Consider the following 19,625-nt stretch of genomic DNA (forward strand, 5'->3'; position numbering starts at 1 on the left):
ACCTCAGTGAAATCCAAAACTCTTTTGGCATTTATCATAGTCAAGTAACACAAAACTAAACAAATACTGTATGCATAGCTGCTAATATGTACAGTTGTGCTCATAGGTTTACATACCCTGGCAGAATTTGAAATATTGAAGAAGGACCATCTCATTATTTTCTTTATTTCTGTGTTTTGTTTCATGACTGCTTTTTTGAAATGCCTTACAGTTTAATTTGAATCCCTTTAAAAATAAAATTTACATGTTTTGCCTGATCCTTCATGTTTTCTTGAAAGAATGAGTCATGACAGATTCTGCCCAGGTAATCAAATATATCAGAATCATCTTTATTTGCCAAGTATGTCCAAAAAACACACAAGGAATATGTCTCCGGTAGTTGGAGCCGCTGTAGTACGACAACAGACAGAGAACACTTTTGAGACATAAAGACATTGACAAAAACAGTCACTGAGCAATAAAGGGTTGCTAGTTATGGTACCAATTTTTTATTTTTTTTTATTTTTATTTTTTTTTTGAAAATTGTGCAAAAAGATGCACAGTCCTCTACCACTTAGAGCAGTTTGAATGACTAATATAGCAATAGTCCGGTGCAATGACCATTGTGCAAAGGGCGGCGAGACTTCAAGGAGTGTATGCAGTTTAAAGTGACTCGTAGCGCGATAATCTGGGACAATGTTGATTGTGCAAATGTTGCAGATACTCCTCAGTCAGTGTGCAAATGGGGCAGATGCTACTCTGGCATGAGTGGCCAGTATTTTTGCTAATTATATTTTAGGCCACTCATGCCAGAGTAGCATCTGCCCCATTTGCACACTGACTGAGGAGTATCTGCAACATTTGCACAATTAACATTGTCCCATATTGTCGCGCTACGAGTCACTTTAAACTGCATACACTCCTTGACGTCTTGGCGCCCTTTGCACAATGGTCATTGCACCGGACTATTGCTATATTAGTCATTCAAACTGCTCTAAGTGGTAGAGGACTCTGCATCTTTTTGCACAATTGTCAAAAAATAAATAAATAAATACATTTGTACCGGCATTACCAGATAACTAGCAATCCTATATTGCTCAATGACTGTTTTTGTCAATGTCTTTATGTCTCAAATGTGTTCTCTGTCAATTGACTCTCTGTTGTCGTAATAGAGCGGCTCCAACTACCGGAGACAAATTACTTGTGTTTTTTGGACATACTTGGCAAATAAAGATGATGATGATGATGACTTCGTCACGTTATAGTCGCCTATTATGGCCAGTGTACTACCATTGTATCTGCAAGTGCCTAAATTTTGACTGTAGGTGAAAAAAACTAATCAAGCAAAGTCGCCACTAAATTCCAAGCAAGTTGAGTCCAGTCATTACTTGGTTTAAGCAAGTCAAGTCATACAATCTTGCTCCAGTCGCAACATACTATATATTTGAGCGGTAGTACGTTTTTTTTTTTTTTCACAATCCCCCCCCCCCCAGATTGCACCCAGCAATCCCCAATCTCGTGCTGTTCCGCATACCGGCCTTGGCTGCCCGGTTGAGCCTCTCTGCATACACAAGACATCTAAGGAAAGCCTGGTCCACTTATCAAAGGAGAAGCACGGGAGACTTAGCTTCTCACACGGACGCTAAATGAATTACCAGCCAGTCCGAAGGAGCTCATCAAAGCTGAGACACGGACACCTGGTTTCTCACTCAGACGCTAAGTTAATTAACTTTCACCCCCAGCCAGCCTGAAGAGTCTCACCAGCAAAGACTTCTTTTTTTGGGACACTGGCTTGATGACCAAGAAGGTGAGAAACCTGCTGGTCGGTGGTTCCCCATGAAGCCATAGGACCATTTGTTCCTTTTGTCTGGGACAATGGATGGAGCACGATCGACACCCACAGGCCGCGGAGAGCTACTGCAACTCCGGGGTAACTAAGCACAAGCTTCACAAAATTTTAATGTTGCATGATATTTTAAGAACTTTGCATGATAACACTTTTGCAGTGTTACCAGCACAACAGCGCCACACGTGATTGTATTTCAGCAAATTTGAATGTCTGATGTCAAATCTGTTTGTCAACTGAACCGGATGAGACGTTTCACCCCACACAACACAAATGCCACATTGCAAATATTACAGTGCTCTCAACAACCACATACAATTGAAACATTAATTACAGGGATTAAGGAGGATGTGCGCGTGACAATGCGGAGCTGGAAACAGGTCTTGTTATCTTAAATGCAATAATATTTTATCCCACTGGTTTTAAACCACAAAATAATCCTAGGATGGAAAAGTAACATTAAGAGGCGGTCTATCTCCCCTTTTGGCCCCTGTCATAAAGGCCAGAGACCTTTGCTGAGGGCCCTCGTCAGACCAACTTGGCGAAGACTGACTCAGCCAGGAAGCCCACCTCACACCATGAGGTGGCAAGGACACATCACAAGTTCAGCCTCCTTTTACCAATGTTTGTCTGTCCTTTGTTTTGCTTTCTCCCTGCATTGTTTCCCTGTAGATTCCCCTGTTAGATCTCATTAAATTTTCTATAAAAATTTGTCACCTGTATCATTTGTGTGTGTTTGGGTTCGACAAAAGACCTCTGGTTATCGAGAACTCTATCGAATTCCTGTACCAACCTTCAGATTACGAGACAGAGGTTTTCGTTACTTTGTCCTGAAGTTTTACACATCTAAAAAGAGACGTGGTGCCCCTTTTCAAGATAAAATGATTTGATTTTAATTCTTAAACTTAAAATCACATTAAACCGGTAGTAACGCAGGCGTCACTTCTGACTTATTCTTTTCTCCTAAATTAATTACGTTTTTATCCAAACCAGTATACACAGAAAAACATTTTAAAATAGAAATCAACAACAACTGAGATTGTGATTGATTGAATTTATTGCACTGAATTTTTTAAAAATTGGATTTCAAACTGAACTTTATTTCTGAATAAACTATGAATGCTCTGTACTTTGTGATGATTGCCGTGTAACTCCTACGGTTCTTAAGGGAACACAATTGAGCAAGTCAAGACTGTTTTCTGTTGGTCAAATATAATTAGACGTGCACCTAATTGCCTTCATAACTATGTGAAAATTAGATGACAAAATTTTTGGCTTCCTTAAAAAAAAAAAAAAAAAAAAAAATGTCCTTAACTTTAATTGACTCACTCAGTCGGGTTTGTTTTTTTATTTAGAAGCACTGACTCTGGACAATTGATAATTGTCAGTCGATTAAAGGTTATATTTCATATGCTGTGGTCTCCATTTTAAAAACGTGCAGACATTATCACAGAGCCGACACAACAGATGACATTTTAAATGGTGAAACTTGGATAAACAAGTTCAGTAGTATGAAAATTTTATTCACACGTAGCTACTCACAATTTGTACTGTACTTACTGATAACGGAACACACTTTTGTCATTGACATTTTTATTGTCATGATCGTAATGCAAAGTGATCCCACACAGCAGACCTATAACTCACCTGGCTTCTTCGAGCGCGGACTCTTTCGTCATCCCCGCAAATGTCTCCGCAACCTTTTTTTCCCTCCCCAACGTTAGCAACGCCGCTTCACTTCTTCTGCATTTTGCGGTTCAGAATCATCTTTATTTGCCAAGTATGTCCAAAAAAAACAAACAAAAGAATTTGTCTCCGGTAGTTGGAGCCGCTCTAGTACGACAACAGACAGTCAATTGACAGAACACCTTTGAGACATAAAGACATTGAGAAAAACATTCACTGAGCAATAAAGGGTTACTAGGTATCTGGTAATGCCGGTACACTTTTTATTTTTTTGGACAATTGTGCAAAAAGATGCAGAGTCCTCCAGCACTTAGAGCAGTTCGAATGACTAATCTCGCAATAGTCCGGTGCAATGACCATTGTGCAAAGGGCGCCGAGACTTCAAGGAGTGTATGCAGTTTAAAGTGACTCGTAGCGCGATAATCTGGAACAATGTTGATTGTGCAAATGTTGCAGATACTCCTCAGTCAGTGTGCAAATGGGGCAGATGCTACTCTGGCATGAGTGGCCAGTATTTTTGCTAATTATATTTTAGGCACTACTTTCTGCTTGAGTGCACACCGCTTCACCTCATTAGTAAATGAGAGAGAAAAATAGAGACTTTTGCGTGCCTATGAAGCGAAATGAAAGGTTTGGACAACTATCATAAACCATCCCACCACTAGTTACGTTACGTAGCTGTAATAAAACGTTCACAATCACATAACCTAACATGTGTGGTAGGTTCATTGAGGACTCTAAATTGCCCGTAAGTGTGAATGTCAGTGCGAATGGTTGTTTGTTTCTATGTGCCCTGCGATTGCGACTGGTTCAGGGTGTACCCCGCCTCTCGCCCGAAGATAGCTGGGATAGGCTCCAGCAGCCCGCGACCCTAGTGAGGATAAGCAGTAAAGAAAATGGTCGTTCATTTTGGGTGAAATGTCTTTTTTCTTCTGTATTCAAAATTGGTCTTTAACCAAGCAAAAATATAATTTATCCAAATACTCGATTATTCGATAACATTTTTAGTAGGATACTTGAATACTAAAATATTCGATAGCTGCAGACCTACATGCCACACACATTAACCTGTGAACTGTGTCACGAATATCGCAGACTCCAAAAAGACAGAACTCCAAACCAAGGGACAAATGGCCATCCCTACCAGCAGTCAGTAATACCGACACGAAAGACAGGGTACAATGACCAAATCACAGAAGGTCTGTCCTAACTTAATTATCAACATCTTAAATCAGATCTGCAAAGCCACAAGCTGGTGGACCAAAGAGAATTAGTTCCTTTTGAAGGTGCTGGTGGATCAAAGAGAATTCGTTCCTTTTGAAGGTTCCTTTATCAACAACAAGTGAACCCCTCTGGTGACAAAGTGTTGCTGAACAGTGAAGCAGCAGCACCCCAAAGAGGGGAATCTTGGGTCTGTTTAGCTGTGCCACTTGTTCCCTGACATTCCTCTCTTTTATAAACAATATACAGAATAATAGTATTAGGATGGCAATGAAGATAAGTTTAAAATCACACAGTAAGTCATGTTTAGCTTCAAAGGAACCACAATTCATGACAGTTATTTTCCGTACTCCAAGACTAGGTAAAAATTATGAGCCAAGCGTGAGGTATGAGACAAAGGTTTGTCACTCCAAATTCTTTTTCAAGAGAAAGAGCACACACAGAAACATTCATGCCAATCATAAACAAGTGTGGGTCCGCCCCTCCCCTTCTTGAAGCTATTGCCCTGCCTCCAGCAGAGAAAGAAAGAGGGAAGCTTTTGTTCCTGCTCTGGTTCCTGACCTCTTGCGATGCCAGGTTTTGACGAAACCTAGGGGGAGCAGGCTCAGCACCAAGCTTTTTTACCATCTTTTATTTGGTAAGTTGGCTGCATTTTTGGGTCCGTGCCACTGGCTGGTGTTACATGCCGTCGTCACCGAACGATTCTTGGCCGTAATGACCAAAGGAGAATCCCGGATTTGACAGAAAAAGATTTGCCAAAACAGCCTTAAGGCCAAACCACTGGCTACCCACGTGGCGAGATGTTTCAGCAAAGCAGCCACTTACTACCAAACAGAGCCATGGCGATGTGACCTGCCAAGCCAGCCAGATCTTGGCACAATTGGTCTCAGAAAACGTTTGGCAAAGCTGAACTTTCTTCTTCCCTCAAGTTTGCACTCATGGCAAACTTCTTCCTCATGGCGCGCAGCATCTTTGGCCGCCACTTCAAACCATGAGTCAAACTTTGCTATTTACAAAATTAAGTACAAATTGGTGCATCACATATTATGATTAAGATTACGAGTGGAAAAGTCTCACAAATCTCACCCTTGGCCTAGAAAAGTACTTAGTAGCGGTTCACCTTAGGCAGTTACACCCTGTGTCATCCTTGGCTATTTGCCACACCTTTCTATAGAATATAGATTTTCCTCCCTTTTATCTTTGATTGCATTTTACTTTGTACTAGAAAAAAATGTAATCTTAAAATTAAATCTAGAAAAAATTTGAAATTAAATCTGACAAAATACATGGACCGTGCGTTTTGTGTTTCTTGAATCAAAGATGAGAACCTCTAACGTCTGAGAACTACCCAAATTACATTAGTATAGCATCCATTCATAAATACCTGATTTAGCAAGGTTTTGTCATGCAAAGCAACGTGGTGCCGCTTTTTAACGATAAAGATCGTATACTAGGTAGTGCCGGCACTTAGTTTCACTTCGTCTGAGTACTGGTCGTGGGAGGTACTGCTGCCCTTTTGTGACCTTACAACAAATTAAGTAAATTTATTGAATAACTGATGCACGCTACAACTGTTACGAATTGTGAAAAAAAATGCATAATATGTTTCGTGTACTGTTGAGTCTTTGTGATCCTACCTCTTTGAAACATGGTGAGGGGTTGCGCATCTGTTCCAGCATAGCCCATTTGACGGTGGCCTGACGTATGTTGCCGTCGTATTCCCGTGAGCTCTGGGTGCCACTGGGAGTCCCACGGGAGCGCTCGTATCCTGGCTCATTGAAGTACGGCTCAGCCACCAGGATGAGGGACTGCACTGACACTAGCACCTACAGTAACAAATGACAGAAACCGAGGTACACTGAAAAATATGACCAATACACAGCGGGTACAGAAAGTATTCAGACCCTCTTAAATTTTTCACTCTCTTATATTACAGCCATTTGCTAAAATAATTTAAGTTATTTTTTTCCCTCATTAATGTACAAACAGCACCTTATATTGACAGAAAAAAACTAAATTGTTGAAATTTTTGCAGATTTATTAAAAACGAAAAACTGAAATATCACACAGCCATAAGCATTCAGACCCTTTGCTTAGTATTTAGTAGAAGCACCCCTTTGAGCTAATACAGCCATGAGTCTTTTTGGGAATGAAGCAAAAAGTTTTTCACACCTGGATTTGGGGATCCTCTGCCATTCCTCCTTGATGATTCTCTCCAGTTCTGTCAGGTTGGCTGGTGAACATTGGTGGACAGCCATTATCAGGTCTCTCCAGAGATGCTCAATTGGGTTTAAGTCAGGGCTCTGGCTGGGCCATTCAAGAACAGTCAAGGAATTGTTCTGAAGCCACTCCTTTGTTACTTTAGCTCTGTGCTTAGGGTCATGTCTTGTTGGAAGGTGAACCTTCGGCCCATTCTGAGGTCCTAAGCGCTCTGGAGAAGGTTTTCGTCCAGGATATCACTGTACTTCATCTTCATCACATTCATCTTTCCTCCGATTGCAACCAGTCGTCCTGTCCCTGCAGCTGAAAAAACACCCCCAAGGCATGATGCTGCCACTACCATGCTTCACTGTTGGGACTGTATTGGACAAGTGATGAGCAGTGCCTGGTTTTCTCCACACATACCGCTGAGAATTAAGCCCAAAAAGTTCAATCTTGGTCTCATCAGACAAGATAATCTTATTTCTCACCATCTTGGAGTCCTTCAGGTGTTTTTTTTTTTTTTTTTTTAGCAAACTCCATGCGGGCTTTCATGTGTCTTGCACTGAGGAGAGGCTTCCGTCGGGCCACTTTGCCATAAAGCCCCGACTGCATCTCTGGAGCTCAGCTACAGTGCTCTTTGGGTTCTTCTTTACCTCTCTTACCAAGGCTCTTCTCCCCCGATTGCTCAGTTTGGCCGGACTGCCAGCTCTAGGAAGGGTTCTGGTCGTCCCAAACGTCTTCCATTTAAGGATAATGGAGGCCACTGTGCTCTTAAGAACCTTAAGTGCAGCAGAAATGTTTTTGTAACCTTGGCCAGATCTGTGCCTTGCCACAATTCTGTCTCTGAACCATTCAGGCAGTTCCTTTGACCTCATGATTCTCATTTGCTCTGACATGCACTGTGAGCTGTAAGGTCTAATGTAGACAGGGGTGTGGCTTTCCTAATCAAGTCCAATCAGTATAATTAGACACAGCTGGACTCGAAGGTGTAGAACCATCTCAAGGATTGTCAGAAGAAATGGGCAGCAACTGAGTTAAATATGAGTGTCACAGCAAAGGGTCTGAATACTTGTGGCTCTGTGATATTTCAGTTTTAGTTTTTTAATAAATCTGCAAAAAAATCTGTTTTTTTCTGTCAATATGGGGTGTTGTGTGTACATTAATGAGGGGAAAAATAAATGATTTCAGCAAATGGCTGCAATATAACAAAGAGTGAAAAATTTAAGGGGGTCTGAATACTTTCCGTACCCACTGTATAAGATATACTATAGTGTCCAGGCCAACGTATATTGCAGGGGTGTCAAAAGTATGGCCCACGGGCCAGGACCAGCCCATGGGGAAAGAACACCAACTGCAATTTTTCAGTAAAATTGAACTGTTGTTGTTAGTTTTGTCCACTGGAGGGTGCGCTAACGACCACTTAAATGACAATCTGAAATTGGATGTTACCCAGGATTTGAGACCTGATATTGATGCATTTGTGCAGGCTAAACGATGTGATGTTTCACGAATAAAGTAAGCCTACTTCATACAAAATGTTTTGCCACCTTTGCACTGTGAAGAACACAGTTCTGGGAAAATGAATACCTCATGGAGAAATATTTTCAAAGATTGAATATTGCAAAATATCAGTCAATATCTTCAGTCCAGAAGAGGTTGGTTTGGTGAAATGCTTTTGTTCCATTCTCTGCCACGACTTGTATGTATTTTTCTGTATACATTTACAAGGCAGGGAGACAACTGCTCCCTCATTCTGAAAAGTTCCCACTTCAAGTACAGTTTGTATGGGGTGATGAGTGAATTGACGTCAAAACTTCCAGATTTTTGTGGAGATTTATCAAAATTTCAAACAATTTCTAGTTCTTAAGTTATTTTATAAAATACACATACAGTATATAGAGCCACTGTGATCTGTAAGTTGCAAATGTAAATGAAAACACTGATTAATAATGTTGAAATCAAACACATATTTGTAAAAAAATGTCAGATTGCTCACATGATTTTAAACAAGATTTGCAACAAGATAATCATTCAATTTGAACATTATAACTGTCCATTATATTGAAGCACTTTTTTTGGGGGGGGTGGCCAAGTTAAGGCGGGTGGCTTTCATCAGCCACGAGGAATTAGAGTGCTGCCTATTTCCAAATCCTTTAATTAGATGCCATAGTCCAACAGTTACAGCGCTCTATGCAACACAAGATAACTCCTGCCATCATGGCCGCCACGTCAATGCACTGCCGGAAAATGTCCCTACATTCAACATGGCTGCCACACGTTAATGCATTGCCTTTGACTGGAGTGTTGCCACATTAAACATGGCCACCTTGTAGGCGCAGACATGTTTACTGGCTGAATATAGTCATATTGTATATAAATGACACAGAAATATGTGTACCAGTCTCTGTCTATATTGTCCTACAGCGCCAGCAAACAACTCTAGGCAAATTCTGGAACCAACAGACTTTGTCAAAGCCAGTTTAAGCGACAACTGGAAAATATTTTTGGACACGTGTACTGTCCAGACGGTCTTTACTATCCTACGGTCAGCTATCACAACACTAATCCCATTAATACATAGCCCCTGGAAATGTAATGACTGAGTAGAGATAAAATGTAGTGAGATCAGATTAGTAAGACTGAGGGGAACAGCACTGCTGATCTATTTAGACAGGTGACTGTCATGATGGATGTTCAACTCACCTGTAAAAAGCTTGAGGTTTGTGGGTTCCACTTCTCCTCTGGTCTCCCATGCCATGTGTTGAGGATACTTAAACATACCTGATAAAAACATTGAAAAAAAATAGGATATACTTTTGGAAATTAATATGATCAAACCAGTATATAAAATGAAGAGCGGTTATTACGTTTACTGTTTGTGAGTTTTTCCATAGTATTACTTTATTTACTTCATGGTAATACAACTAAATTATGCAGGTACTGTTGAATAATCCATTGAACAGAAAAACAAATAAAAACGTGGCGCATGGCATACAAACTTAATATCCAAACTGTAGAGTACATAAAAGTTCTTCATTTTTGTATTACATTGCACTGGAAAATGAAAAAAGGAAATTATGTGAATGTTTCAAAGTTCAAATCATTTTATAAGGCATTTTGTTTGTTGGTGAATGTAATCAACAAAAACAGCTTTTGAAAATGAGGTCTAAGCAGTTGCACTGAACGTTTAATGTTTTTAGGGTCAGAAGAATGAGCATTGGACAAACTTTTGAAATCAAGGCTTGGAGAATTTGTTTAAATTACAAAATATTTTCTTCAGATTTGGGCTAAATGATTGTAATTCACCTTTCCACAAATCCTAACTGTGTGATGTAATAATTTTACAGATTTAATTTTGAAAATGTTTTGATTCCTGCACCAAAGAAATTGAAACAATTGCAAGAGTCAATATTGGTCAAGAGAAAAGCAGTTGAAGAGAATTTTATCATCCCTCTGTAATAAGCTTCTTATGAAGCATCTACATTCTGTTTGTTCCATTAAATCAACAGTCCCTCAATCAGTGTGTGAAATTGCTCCCTGCTTTGTCCAAGCTGTACTATTGATGTGTTTAGCCCCATTCGTACAGCAGCTATCTAGACCTATTATTGAACTACAGTCCCCTCCAAAGGTATTGGTAGGTCAAGGTCACTTCCTTTGTTTTTGTTGTATACTGAAGACATTTGGGTTTCAGATCAAAAGATGAATATGAGACAAAAATTCAGAATTCCAGCTTTTATTTCATGGTATTTAAACCTAGATGTGTTAAACAACTCAGGAAAGAGCACATTTTGTTTGAACGCACCCACTTTTCAAGTGAGCCAAAGTATTGGAAGATGTGACTGATTGGTGTTTCTAGTTAATCAGGTGTTGCCTTTTAGATTGACTGCTGAAAATTAGATAGTGCTTGTTTTTGACTTTGGGTTTCACCTGTGAGAACTGCATTTGCTATTAAGCAAACGAAGACAAGAGATCGGTCTATGGGATAAAAGCAAACCATTTTCCAACTGAGAAGAGGAAATTCAGTTTTCCCTTGCCCGGACGCGGGTCATCGGGGCCCCCCTCTGGAGCCAGGTTTGGAGGTGGGGCTCAAAGGCGAGCGCCTGGTGGCTGGGCCTGCACCCATGGGGCCCGGCTGGGCACAGCCCGAAAGTGTAACGTGGGTTCCCCTTCCCATGGTCTCACCACCTGTGGGAGGGGCCATAGGGGTCAGGTGCAGTGCGAGCTGGGCGGTGGCTGAAGGCTACAGAAGCTGTGAGGGAAGAATGGAACGGGAGATCGACAGGCGGATCGGTGCAGCGTCTGCAGTGATGCGGACTTTGTATCGATCCGTTGTGGTAAAGAAGGAGCTAAGTCGAAAGGCGAAGCTCTCGATTTACCGGTCGATCTACGTTCCTACCCTCACCTATGGTCACGAGCTATGGGTTGTGACCGAAAGAACAAGATCCAGGATAAAAGCGGCCGAAATGAGTTTCCTCCGCAGGGTGTCCGGGCCTCCCTTAGAGATAGGGTGAGAAGCTCGGTCATCCGGGAGGATCTCAGAGTAGAGTCACTGCTCCTTCACATCGAGAGGAGCCAGATGAGGTGGCTGGGTCATCTGATTCGGATGCCTCCCTGGTAAGGTGTTCCGGGCATGTCCCACCGGGAGGAGACCCCGGGGAGGACCCAGGACACGCTGGAGAGACGACATCCTACGGCTGGCCCGGGAACGCCTCGGGATCCCCCCAGAAGAAATGGATGAAGTGGCTGGGGAGAGGGAAGTCTGGGCTTCCCTGCTAAGGCTACTGCCCCTGCGATCCGACCTCGGATAAGCGGTAGAAAATGGATGGATGGATGGATGGATGAGAAGAGGGAAAATCGATCAGAGCTATTGCACAAACATTGGGCATCGCCAATACAACAATTTGGAATGTCCTGAAAAACAAAGACACGACTGGTGTACTGAGCAAAAGACACAGAACATGTCGGCCAAGGGTATCAACAGCAGTTGATGACAGAAACATTGTGAGAGTTGTGAAGAAAAACCCAAAGACAACTGTCAGTGACATAACTGCCAACCTCCAGAGGGCAGGGATGACGGTACCACAATCCACTGTTCGAAGAAGACCATATACAGGCCATACCACAAGATGCAAACCACTCATCAGCAAAAAGAATCGGAAGCCCAGATTGGATTGTGCAAAGAAGTACAGAGATGAGCCAAAAAAAAATAAAAATAAAACAGTTTTATGGACTAATGAGACCAAGATTAACCTATTCCAAAGTGATTGAAAGGCCAAAGTATGGAGAAAGAAAGGATCTGCTTATGATCCAAAACACACAAGCTCATCTGGGAAGCATGATGGAGGTAATGTCAAAGTTTACATACCATGGCAGGATTTGTGAAATATAGTTTTTTTTTTTTTTTTTTTTTTAATATGACTGATTACTGAACAACAACCATCATTTATTTCTTTATGGTTATGTTTTGTTTAATGATCATGCTTTTCTGGAATGCTCGACTGTTTAATTTTAGTCCCATTAAAATAAAATTAAATGTGTTTCGCCTGGTCCTTCGTGTTTTCTTTAAAGAATTGTACCTATCAAACAATTTCTGCCTGGGTAATCAAACATGAGCACAACTGTGTGTTTTCTAATTTACTAAATAAAACTAGAGCTGTGAATTTCAAAATAAGAGCAAGTAAATAAAAAAAAGTAATACGTGTTCAAATAAAGTGCTTAACTTCAGAATAATTCGTTGAAAAAAATAAAATACAGATAATACTTCATGTTTTGATCATATGGGTAGAGGCAAAATCATGTATTGTAAAAATGCATTATACATAGGTAGAAGAGTTAATTTTTAGGTTAACTTTGGGAGCGCGTATTGTGCGCATTATACATGAGACATTAGGGTAACTACTGTACTTCCATTGTCATTTTTACACTGCACCTCAGCCTTAGCTGAGACATTAATTTCCACCTCCAACAATACCAAACATGTCAAAATGTTTCCACTCACTTTTCCATCATTGTAGAGATTAGGGTTAAAGCGCACACTGTGTCCACCGGTTGTCTCCAGGTTCACCAAAGGAGGTGAATTGGGATAGTCTTGGGGAAAATACACATCAAATTCGAAGCAACCGTTGGCATATGGAGTGTCTGCTGGGCCTGTGATGAGAACCTGCAAATAAAATCAGAAGTGGAATAAGGATACCCCTCCTTGAGCCGTCACCTATTTGTGGTGGAGGGGTTTGTGTGTCCCAGTGATCCTAGGAGCTAAATTGTCTGGGGCTTTATGCTCCTGGCAGGGTAACCCATGACAAACAGGCCCTAGGTGAGGGACCAGACAAAGCACGGCTCAAAGACCCCTTATGATGACGACAAACAATGGACTTCGTTTTCCCTTGCCCAGACGCGGGTCACCGGGGCCCCCCACTGGAGCCAGGCCTGGTGGTGGGGCTCGAAGGCGAGCGCCTGGTGGCCGGGCTTGCACCCATGGGGTTCGGCCGGGCACGGCCCGAAAGGGTAACGTGGGTCCCCTTTCCCATTGGCTCACCACCTGTGGAAGGGGCCATTGGGGTCGGGTGCAGTGTGAGCTGGGCGGTGGCTGAAGGCGGGGACCTTGGCGATCCGATCCCTGGCTACAGAATTTGGCTCTAGGGATGTGGAATGTCACCTCTCTGGCAGGGAAGGAGGCCGAGCTGTTGTGTGAGCTCGAGAAGTTCCGACTAGATATAGTCGGACTCGCCTCCACACACAGCTTGGGCTCTGGTACCAGCCCTCTCGAGAGGGGTTGGACTCTCTTCCACTCTGGAGTTGCCCACAGTGAGAGGCGCCGAGCAGGTGTGGGTATAGTTATTGCCCACCGGCTTGGCGCTTGTACGTTGGGGTTCACGCCGGTGGACGAAAGGGTAGCCTCCCTCCGCCTTCGGGTGAGGGGACGGGTCCTGACTGTTGTTTGTGCCTATGCACCAAACAGCAGTTCAGAGTACCCACCCTTTTTGGAGTCCTTGGAGGAGGTGCTGGAGAGCGCTCCCGCTGGGGACTCCATCGTTCTGCTGGGGGACTTCAATGCTCACGTGGGCAATGACAGTGAGACCTGGAAGGGCGTGATTGGGAGGAACGCCCCCCCGATCAGAACCTGATCGGTGTTCTGTTATTGGACCTCTGTGCTCGTCACGGATTTTCCATAACGAACACCATGTTCAACCATCAGAGTGTCCACACGTGCACTTGGCACCAGGACACCCTAGGTCGCAGTTCGATGATCGACGTTGTGGTCATGTCATCGGACTTGCGGCCGCATGTCTTGGACACTCGGGTGAAGAGAGGGGCGGAGCTGTCAACTGATCACCACCTGGTGGTGAGTTTGCTCCGATGGTGGGGGAAGATGGAGCCAACGTGGCAGGCGCAAACATATTGTGACGGTCTGCTGGGAACGTCTGGCAGAATCCCCTGTCAGAAGTAGTTTCAACACCCACCTCAGACAGAACTTTACTCATGTAAAGCGGGGGACATCGAGTCCGAGTGGACCATGTTCCGCGCCTCCATTGCTGAGGCGGCCGACCGGAGCTGTGGCCGTAAGGTGGTCGGTGCCTGTCGTGGCGGCAATCCCCGAACCCGATGGTGGACACCAACGGTGAGGGATGCCGTCAAGCTGAAGAAGGAGTCCTATCGGGCCTTTTTGGCCTGTGGGACTCCTGAGGCAGCTGATGGGTACTGGCTGGCCAAGCGGAATGCAGCTCTAGTGGTCGCTGAAGCAAAAACTCGGGTATGGGAGGAGTTCGGTGAGGCCATGGAGAAAGACTTCAGGACGGCTTCGAGGAAATTCTGGTCCACCATCCGGCATCTAAGGAGAGGAAAGCAGTGCACCACCAACACTGTGTGTAGTGGGGATGGGGCGCTGCTGACCTCGACTTGGGACGTTGTGAGTCGGTGGGAAAAATACTTCGAAGACCTCCTCAATTCCACTGACACGCCTTCCCATGAGGAAGCAGAGTGTGGGTTTACTGAGGCAGGCCTCCTATCTCTGGGTTTGAGGTCACCGAGGTAGTTAAAAAGCTCCTCGGTGGAAAGGCCCTGGGGGTGGATGAGATACGCCCGGTGGCTCTGGATGTTGTGGGGCTGTCCTGGTTGACACGCCTCTGCAACATCGCGTGGACATCGGGGACAGTGCCTCTGGATTGGCAGACTGGGGTGGTGGTCCGCCTTTTTAAGAAGGGGGACCAGAGGGTGTGTTCCAACTACAGGGAGATTCACACTCCTCAGCCTCCCTCACTGGAGCAGTTTGCAGCCGAGTGTGAAGCGGCTGGGATGAGAAACAGCACCTCCAAATCTGAGACCATGGTCCTCAGTCGGAAAAGGGTGGCGTGCCCTCTCCAGGTCGGCGAAGAGATCCTGCCCCAAGTGGAGGAGTTCAAGTATCTTGGGGTCTTGTTCACGAGTGAGGGACAAATGGAACGGGAGATCGACAGGCGGATCGGTGCAGCGTCTGCAGTGATGCAGACTTTGTATCGGTCCGTTGTGGTAAAGAAGGAGCTAAGCCGAAAGGCGAAGCTCTCAATTTACCGGTCGATCTACATTCCTACCTTCACCTATGGTCACGAGCTGTGGGTTGTGACCGAAAGAACAAGATCCCGGATACAAGCGGCTGAAATGTGTTTCCTCCGCAGGGTGTCCGGGCTCTCCCTTAGAGATAGGGTGAGAAGCTCGGTCATCCAGGAGGACCTCAGAGTAGAGTCGCTGCTCCTTAACATCGAGAGGAGCCAGATGAGGTGGCTGGGGCATCTGATTCGTATGCCTCCCGGACGCCTCCCTGGTGAGTAGATCCCGGGGACGACCCAGGACACGCTGGAGAGACTACGTCCTTCGGCTGAGCCTGGGAACGCCTCGGGATCTCCCCGGAAGAGCTGGATGAAGTGGCTGGGGAGCCTGCTTAAGCTAATGCCCCCGCGACCCGACCCCGGATAAGCAGTACAAAATGGATGGATGGATAGATGGAATAAGGATAAGTGATAAAATGTATACAATAGCCTGGTTTACATGGAGTCTTTTAGTTTGATTAAAATCGGTTTAGAACTCCAAACCAAATGAAAATCCTCCACCTCAAATAATAAACAGGTCGAATCCAAATATAATTTCATTTGGTTTCACAGGGATGGAATATTCCTTTTGCCAAACCGATCAGAAGTGAATTTTCTCCATGTAAACCGTGAATTGGAATAGAGCCAGGAAAAGCTGTCTGCGCATCCTCCGTTTCGACATGAATGCTTGGTGATGTCATAGTTTACGCATGGCATAAATATGGCGGCTCCCAAGGGAGCTCATATGTGACGGAGATCTTGTTTTTTATTAAGATGCTTTTATCAAGTGAGACAAAAAAACTCTCCATGTAAACCCGGCTACTGTTCCCTGTTATATCATGGTTCATCCTTTGCGCCCAGCTACACTATATTTCCAAAAGTACTCACTCACCTGCCTTGACTCAGATATGAATTTAAGTGACATCCCATTCTTAATCCATAGGGTTTAATATGACATCAGTCTACGCTCTGCAGTTATAACAGTTTAAACTGTTCTCGGAAAGATTTCCACAAGGTTTAGGAGTGTGTTGATGGTAATATATGACTACTTTTCCAAAAGTGCATTTGTGAGGTTGCACACTGATGTTGGACAAGAAGGCCTGGCTCTCAGTCTTTGCTCTAATTTATCCAAACGTTAGAGAAACAGTAAGCAGTCATACTATGTTGTATAATTTCTCATAGAGTAGCTGAAAAAGTACTATACTGTGGTATATCGTTATTGTGATATAAAATGGCCCATATCGCGAGAGAAGATATTTTCCATATCGTTCTGTCGGCATATGAATGAAGTGTGGTTGAAAAACATTTATCACTGAACTAATCCTCAGGTTTCACTCAGATTTTACTTAATCCAATAGTGTGATAATTATGTGGAAAACCCAATTAAGAATGCATATGTAAATTTGGTTGAATGGATTATTCTTTGAGGTTTACCTTCATAATGTCCAGTCTCTCCTCATCACAACGGACAAAGACACTTGATGAGGATGACAGAGGCAGAGAGGTGGAAAGTGTGACAGCCTCCTGGGCAAGACGGCGGGATCTGGCTGCACTGTTTGTGTCGCTGGCATTCTTCACCTGAGACATGTAATGGTAGTTGACCTTGAACATCAGCTTCCCATCCTCATCCTCTGATACCATTTCAAAAGTGTCTGAACAGAGAAGAAATCAGTGTGTTCAAAGTTGTGGCTTATCACAGGGAAAAGCTCATAAGGCACTAACTATACCGCGTTGTTTCGTAAATTGTCTCCAATTAAACAGACTGTAAAAGTAATCAAAGTTTTTATGCAAAATCAAAATAATTATGAGATCTTTGTGGGTTTTAGCATCTGGTTCAAATAAAAGTAAATATTAAATGCAAGCATGTCCACTATATTGTAAAAAAAACACTCAATGTTGTTCAATCAAAGCAATGGCAAAGCAGCAGGTGTGACAATGTGTTTAAAAAAATATTCTACTAACAGAAAATATTTTTCTTCCAATGTGTTCAATGGACTTTTTGCCCCTGTCCCCCTCTCTTGCTTTACAAATGCAGCAGAACATCAACGTATGTGTCAAAATCTACAAACGCATGCAGAGATTTATACTTGCGTGCATGGGCTTGTTTGTCCAGCCAGCAGGCTCACAGGCAACCTGCATTTAAGTTTCATTATATTCATACCACCTGTCGGCTTTAGCCTTTGATCTCCAGAGATCTTGTGTTGTGCCTATGTGAACTACAGACACAAAGCTCCACACTTTTTCTTTTGCTGGGCGGTCTTGTTGACTTAAGAGACTTGACTTGGCAAAAAAGTAAAAACACAAGAATTCTACCCATTGAGCAAAAATGTAAAATACACAGGGCCCTTATAATTAAATGAAAGTTGTACATTCCCTCCATTCTTCAATCACAAAAGAAATCCTACATAAATCCATGTCAGGAGTCACTTACTTGAGATCCAGCTTTAAAAATCAATTTTAAAACAACAAAGTAATTAAGCCCGACAGGGCAAAATTGAATGTGATGGAATAAGAGAGCAAAACTGGAATGGGCCCCACTGTGTTATTTTTAATTAAGAGTTGTAACATAAGGCAGTATGGATCAAATTAGACAGAATGGCAGACGTTTACGCTATAAAACACTAAAAATAAAGCCATTTAATAGACACACATTACATCACACCTATGTGTAGAAATAATCAGCAACCTGCAGAAATAAATGTAAAACTGTTTCCAAATAAAAAATTAAAAAAAGATCATCTCACCAAACTGCAGCTTCTTCATGGCAGCAACATATTTCTCTTCAAGAGAGCGCAGGATAGAAAGGGGCTTGGGTCTGCTAGCTACCTTTCTTGAAGACTCAACCAATTTCCTCTCTGTTCAACAAGATGTACAGGGAGGAAGAGTGCAAATGAGCAGGTATGGAGCATAAAGTTGTGTGCCCTACAGTCCCTATGGAAACTGTCATGTCATGGCAAAGCTGGACTTTTAATAGTTATTTTTCTGACTAATAAAAAATGTGTCCAGTCTAAAAAAATAAAAAAAAAATCAATAAAAAAAAAAGTAATAATCACGTTGAAGAGGATTGGTTAAGAATTGTCATCTGTAATGGCAGAGATTCTTAAAAGAATGTTTTCTCTCGATACATTTCTTAAATAAGCTGCCTTAATGAAATGGTTATTCATTTGTCACGACCTTCATGTCACGTTCCACATCGAAAAACTCTTATTGGGTGATTCGTGAAGACTTTAACAGATGGATTTCGGCATGGGATTAACAGTATTGATCTCTTGCCCCACACCCCACATACTTTTACTATGTTTAAAAGTCAGTTCTGCACCTCAGTGACCAGTCAGATGGCTATTTATATGGACAGAGCATAAAAATTCTGTGGAGCTAAACGGGTGGGTGGGGGATAGTTAAGAGTACTGTCTGGCAACAAGGTAATGGGGGACATATAATGTTTCAGTGTGCAGTGGAGATTTTATTGACCTGCTGCTTTATTAAGGTGACAAATTTTGTTGGAAGAATCTCATTTTCTAAATTTTTCGGCTTCGAGTCATCGACATTGTTCCACCGTCTTTCTTGGTGTTAATCGGTCTACTGTCTCTGTTTACACAAGGCATACATGTGTTGAAGCTTTTTAATTGCTCCCCTTTACACCATACAATTGCAATTTCATCTCCAAATGTTGTATAATGTTCCACCAGCTGAATGAGGAAAAATGTGTGAGACTTTAAAATGCACATGCAGGAAACATTTTCATTCAAAGGTAACTGTCAATGAGTTTGTTTGTTGGTTGATTTGTGCTGTTTTATAGCAGTGACCCAAGACAAATCAGACTCCAGATTTAACCCACATAGAGAGAGTTAAACCTTTAACTCTGCTGGTCTAGTAGTAAAATATAAATCTGCATGTGCATACCTTGGTTGGCTTGCCGCAGGCTCGTCGTAGCGGCATAGACTATCTCAGCTGTCTTCTGGATGTCTGGCACGAGAAGAGTCAGGCCCTCAGGCTCTGGATCTGAGCTATCCGTCTTCACAACACCTTTGCTCTTATCTTTTTTTGACCTGGAATACACAAATATAATTAGTCATAATGTAGTATTGGGTGCAATAGTTATAATTATGGACTGGGGTATTCCCATAAAA

The 19,625-nt window shown here is 42.8% G+C and overlaps 1 protein-coding gene across 6 annotated transcripts in view; it reads right to left on the reverse strand.

Moving 5' to 3' along the window:
* Nucleotides 1-19,625, reverse strand: part of birc6 (baculoviral IAP repeat containing 6) — a 184,394-nt gene that overhangs the window by 15,953 nt on the left and 148,816 nt on the right. For all 6 annotated transcript variants that reach the window (XM_061690491.1, XM_061690495.1, XM_061690492.1 and 3 more), the window contains 6 exons: nucleotides 19,399-19,544; nucleotides 18,240-18,350; nucleotides 16,930-17,147; nucleotides 12,933-13,094; nucleotides 9,638-9,715; nucleotides 6,370-6,558 (listed from right to left, as the gene is read on the reverse strand). In XM_061690491.1, coding sequence (XP_061546475.1) covers nucleotides 6,370-6,558; nucleotides 9,638-9,715; nucleotides 12,933-13,094; nucleotides 16,930-17,147; nucleotides 18,240-18,350; nucleotides 19,399-19,544 — 904 coding nt within the window. The remainder of the gene's footprint in view (nucleotides 1-6,369; nucleotides 6,559-9,637; nucleotides 9,716-12,932; nucleotides 13,095-16,929; nucleotides 17,148-18,239; nucleotides 18,351-19,398; nucleotides 19,545-19,625) is intronic.

This window comes from Phycodurus eques, chromosome 11 (assembly GCF_024500275.1).
Source record: "Phycodurus eques isolate BA_2022a chromosome 11, UOR_Pequ_1.1, whole genome shotgun sequence".
Lineage (NCBI taxonomy): Eukaryota > Metazoa > Chordata > Actinopteri > Syngnathiformes > Syngnathidae > Phycodurus > Phycodurus eques.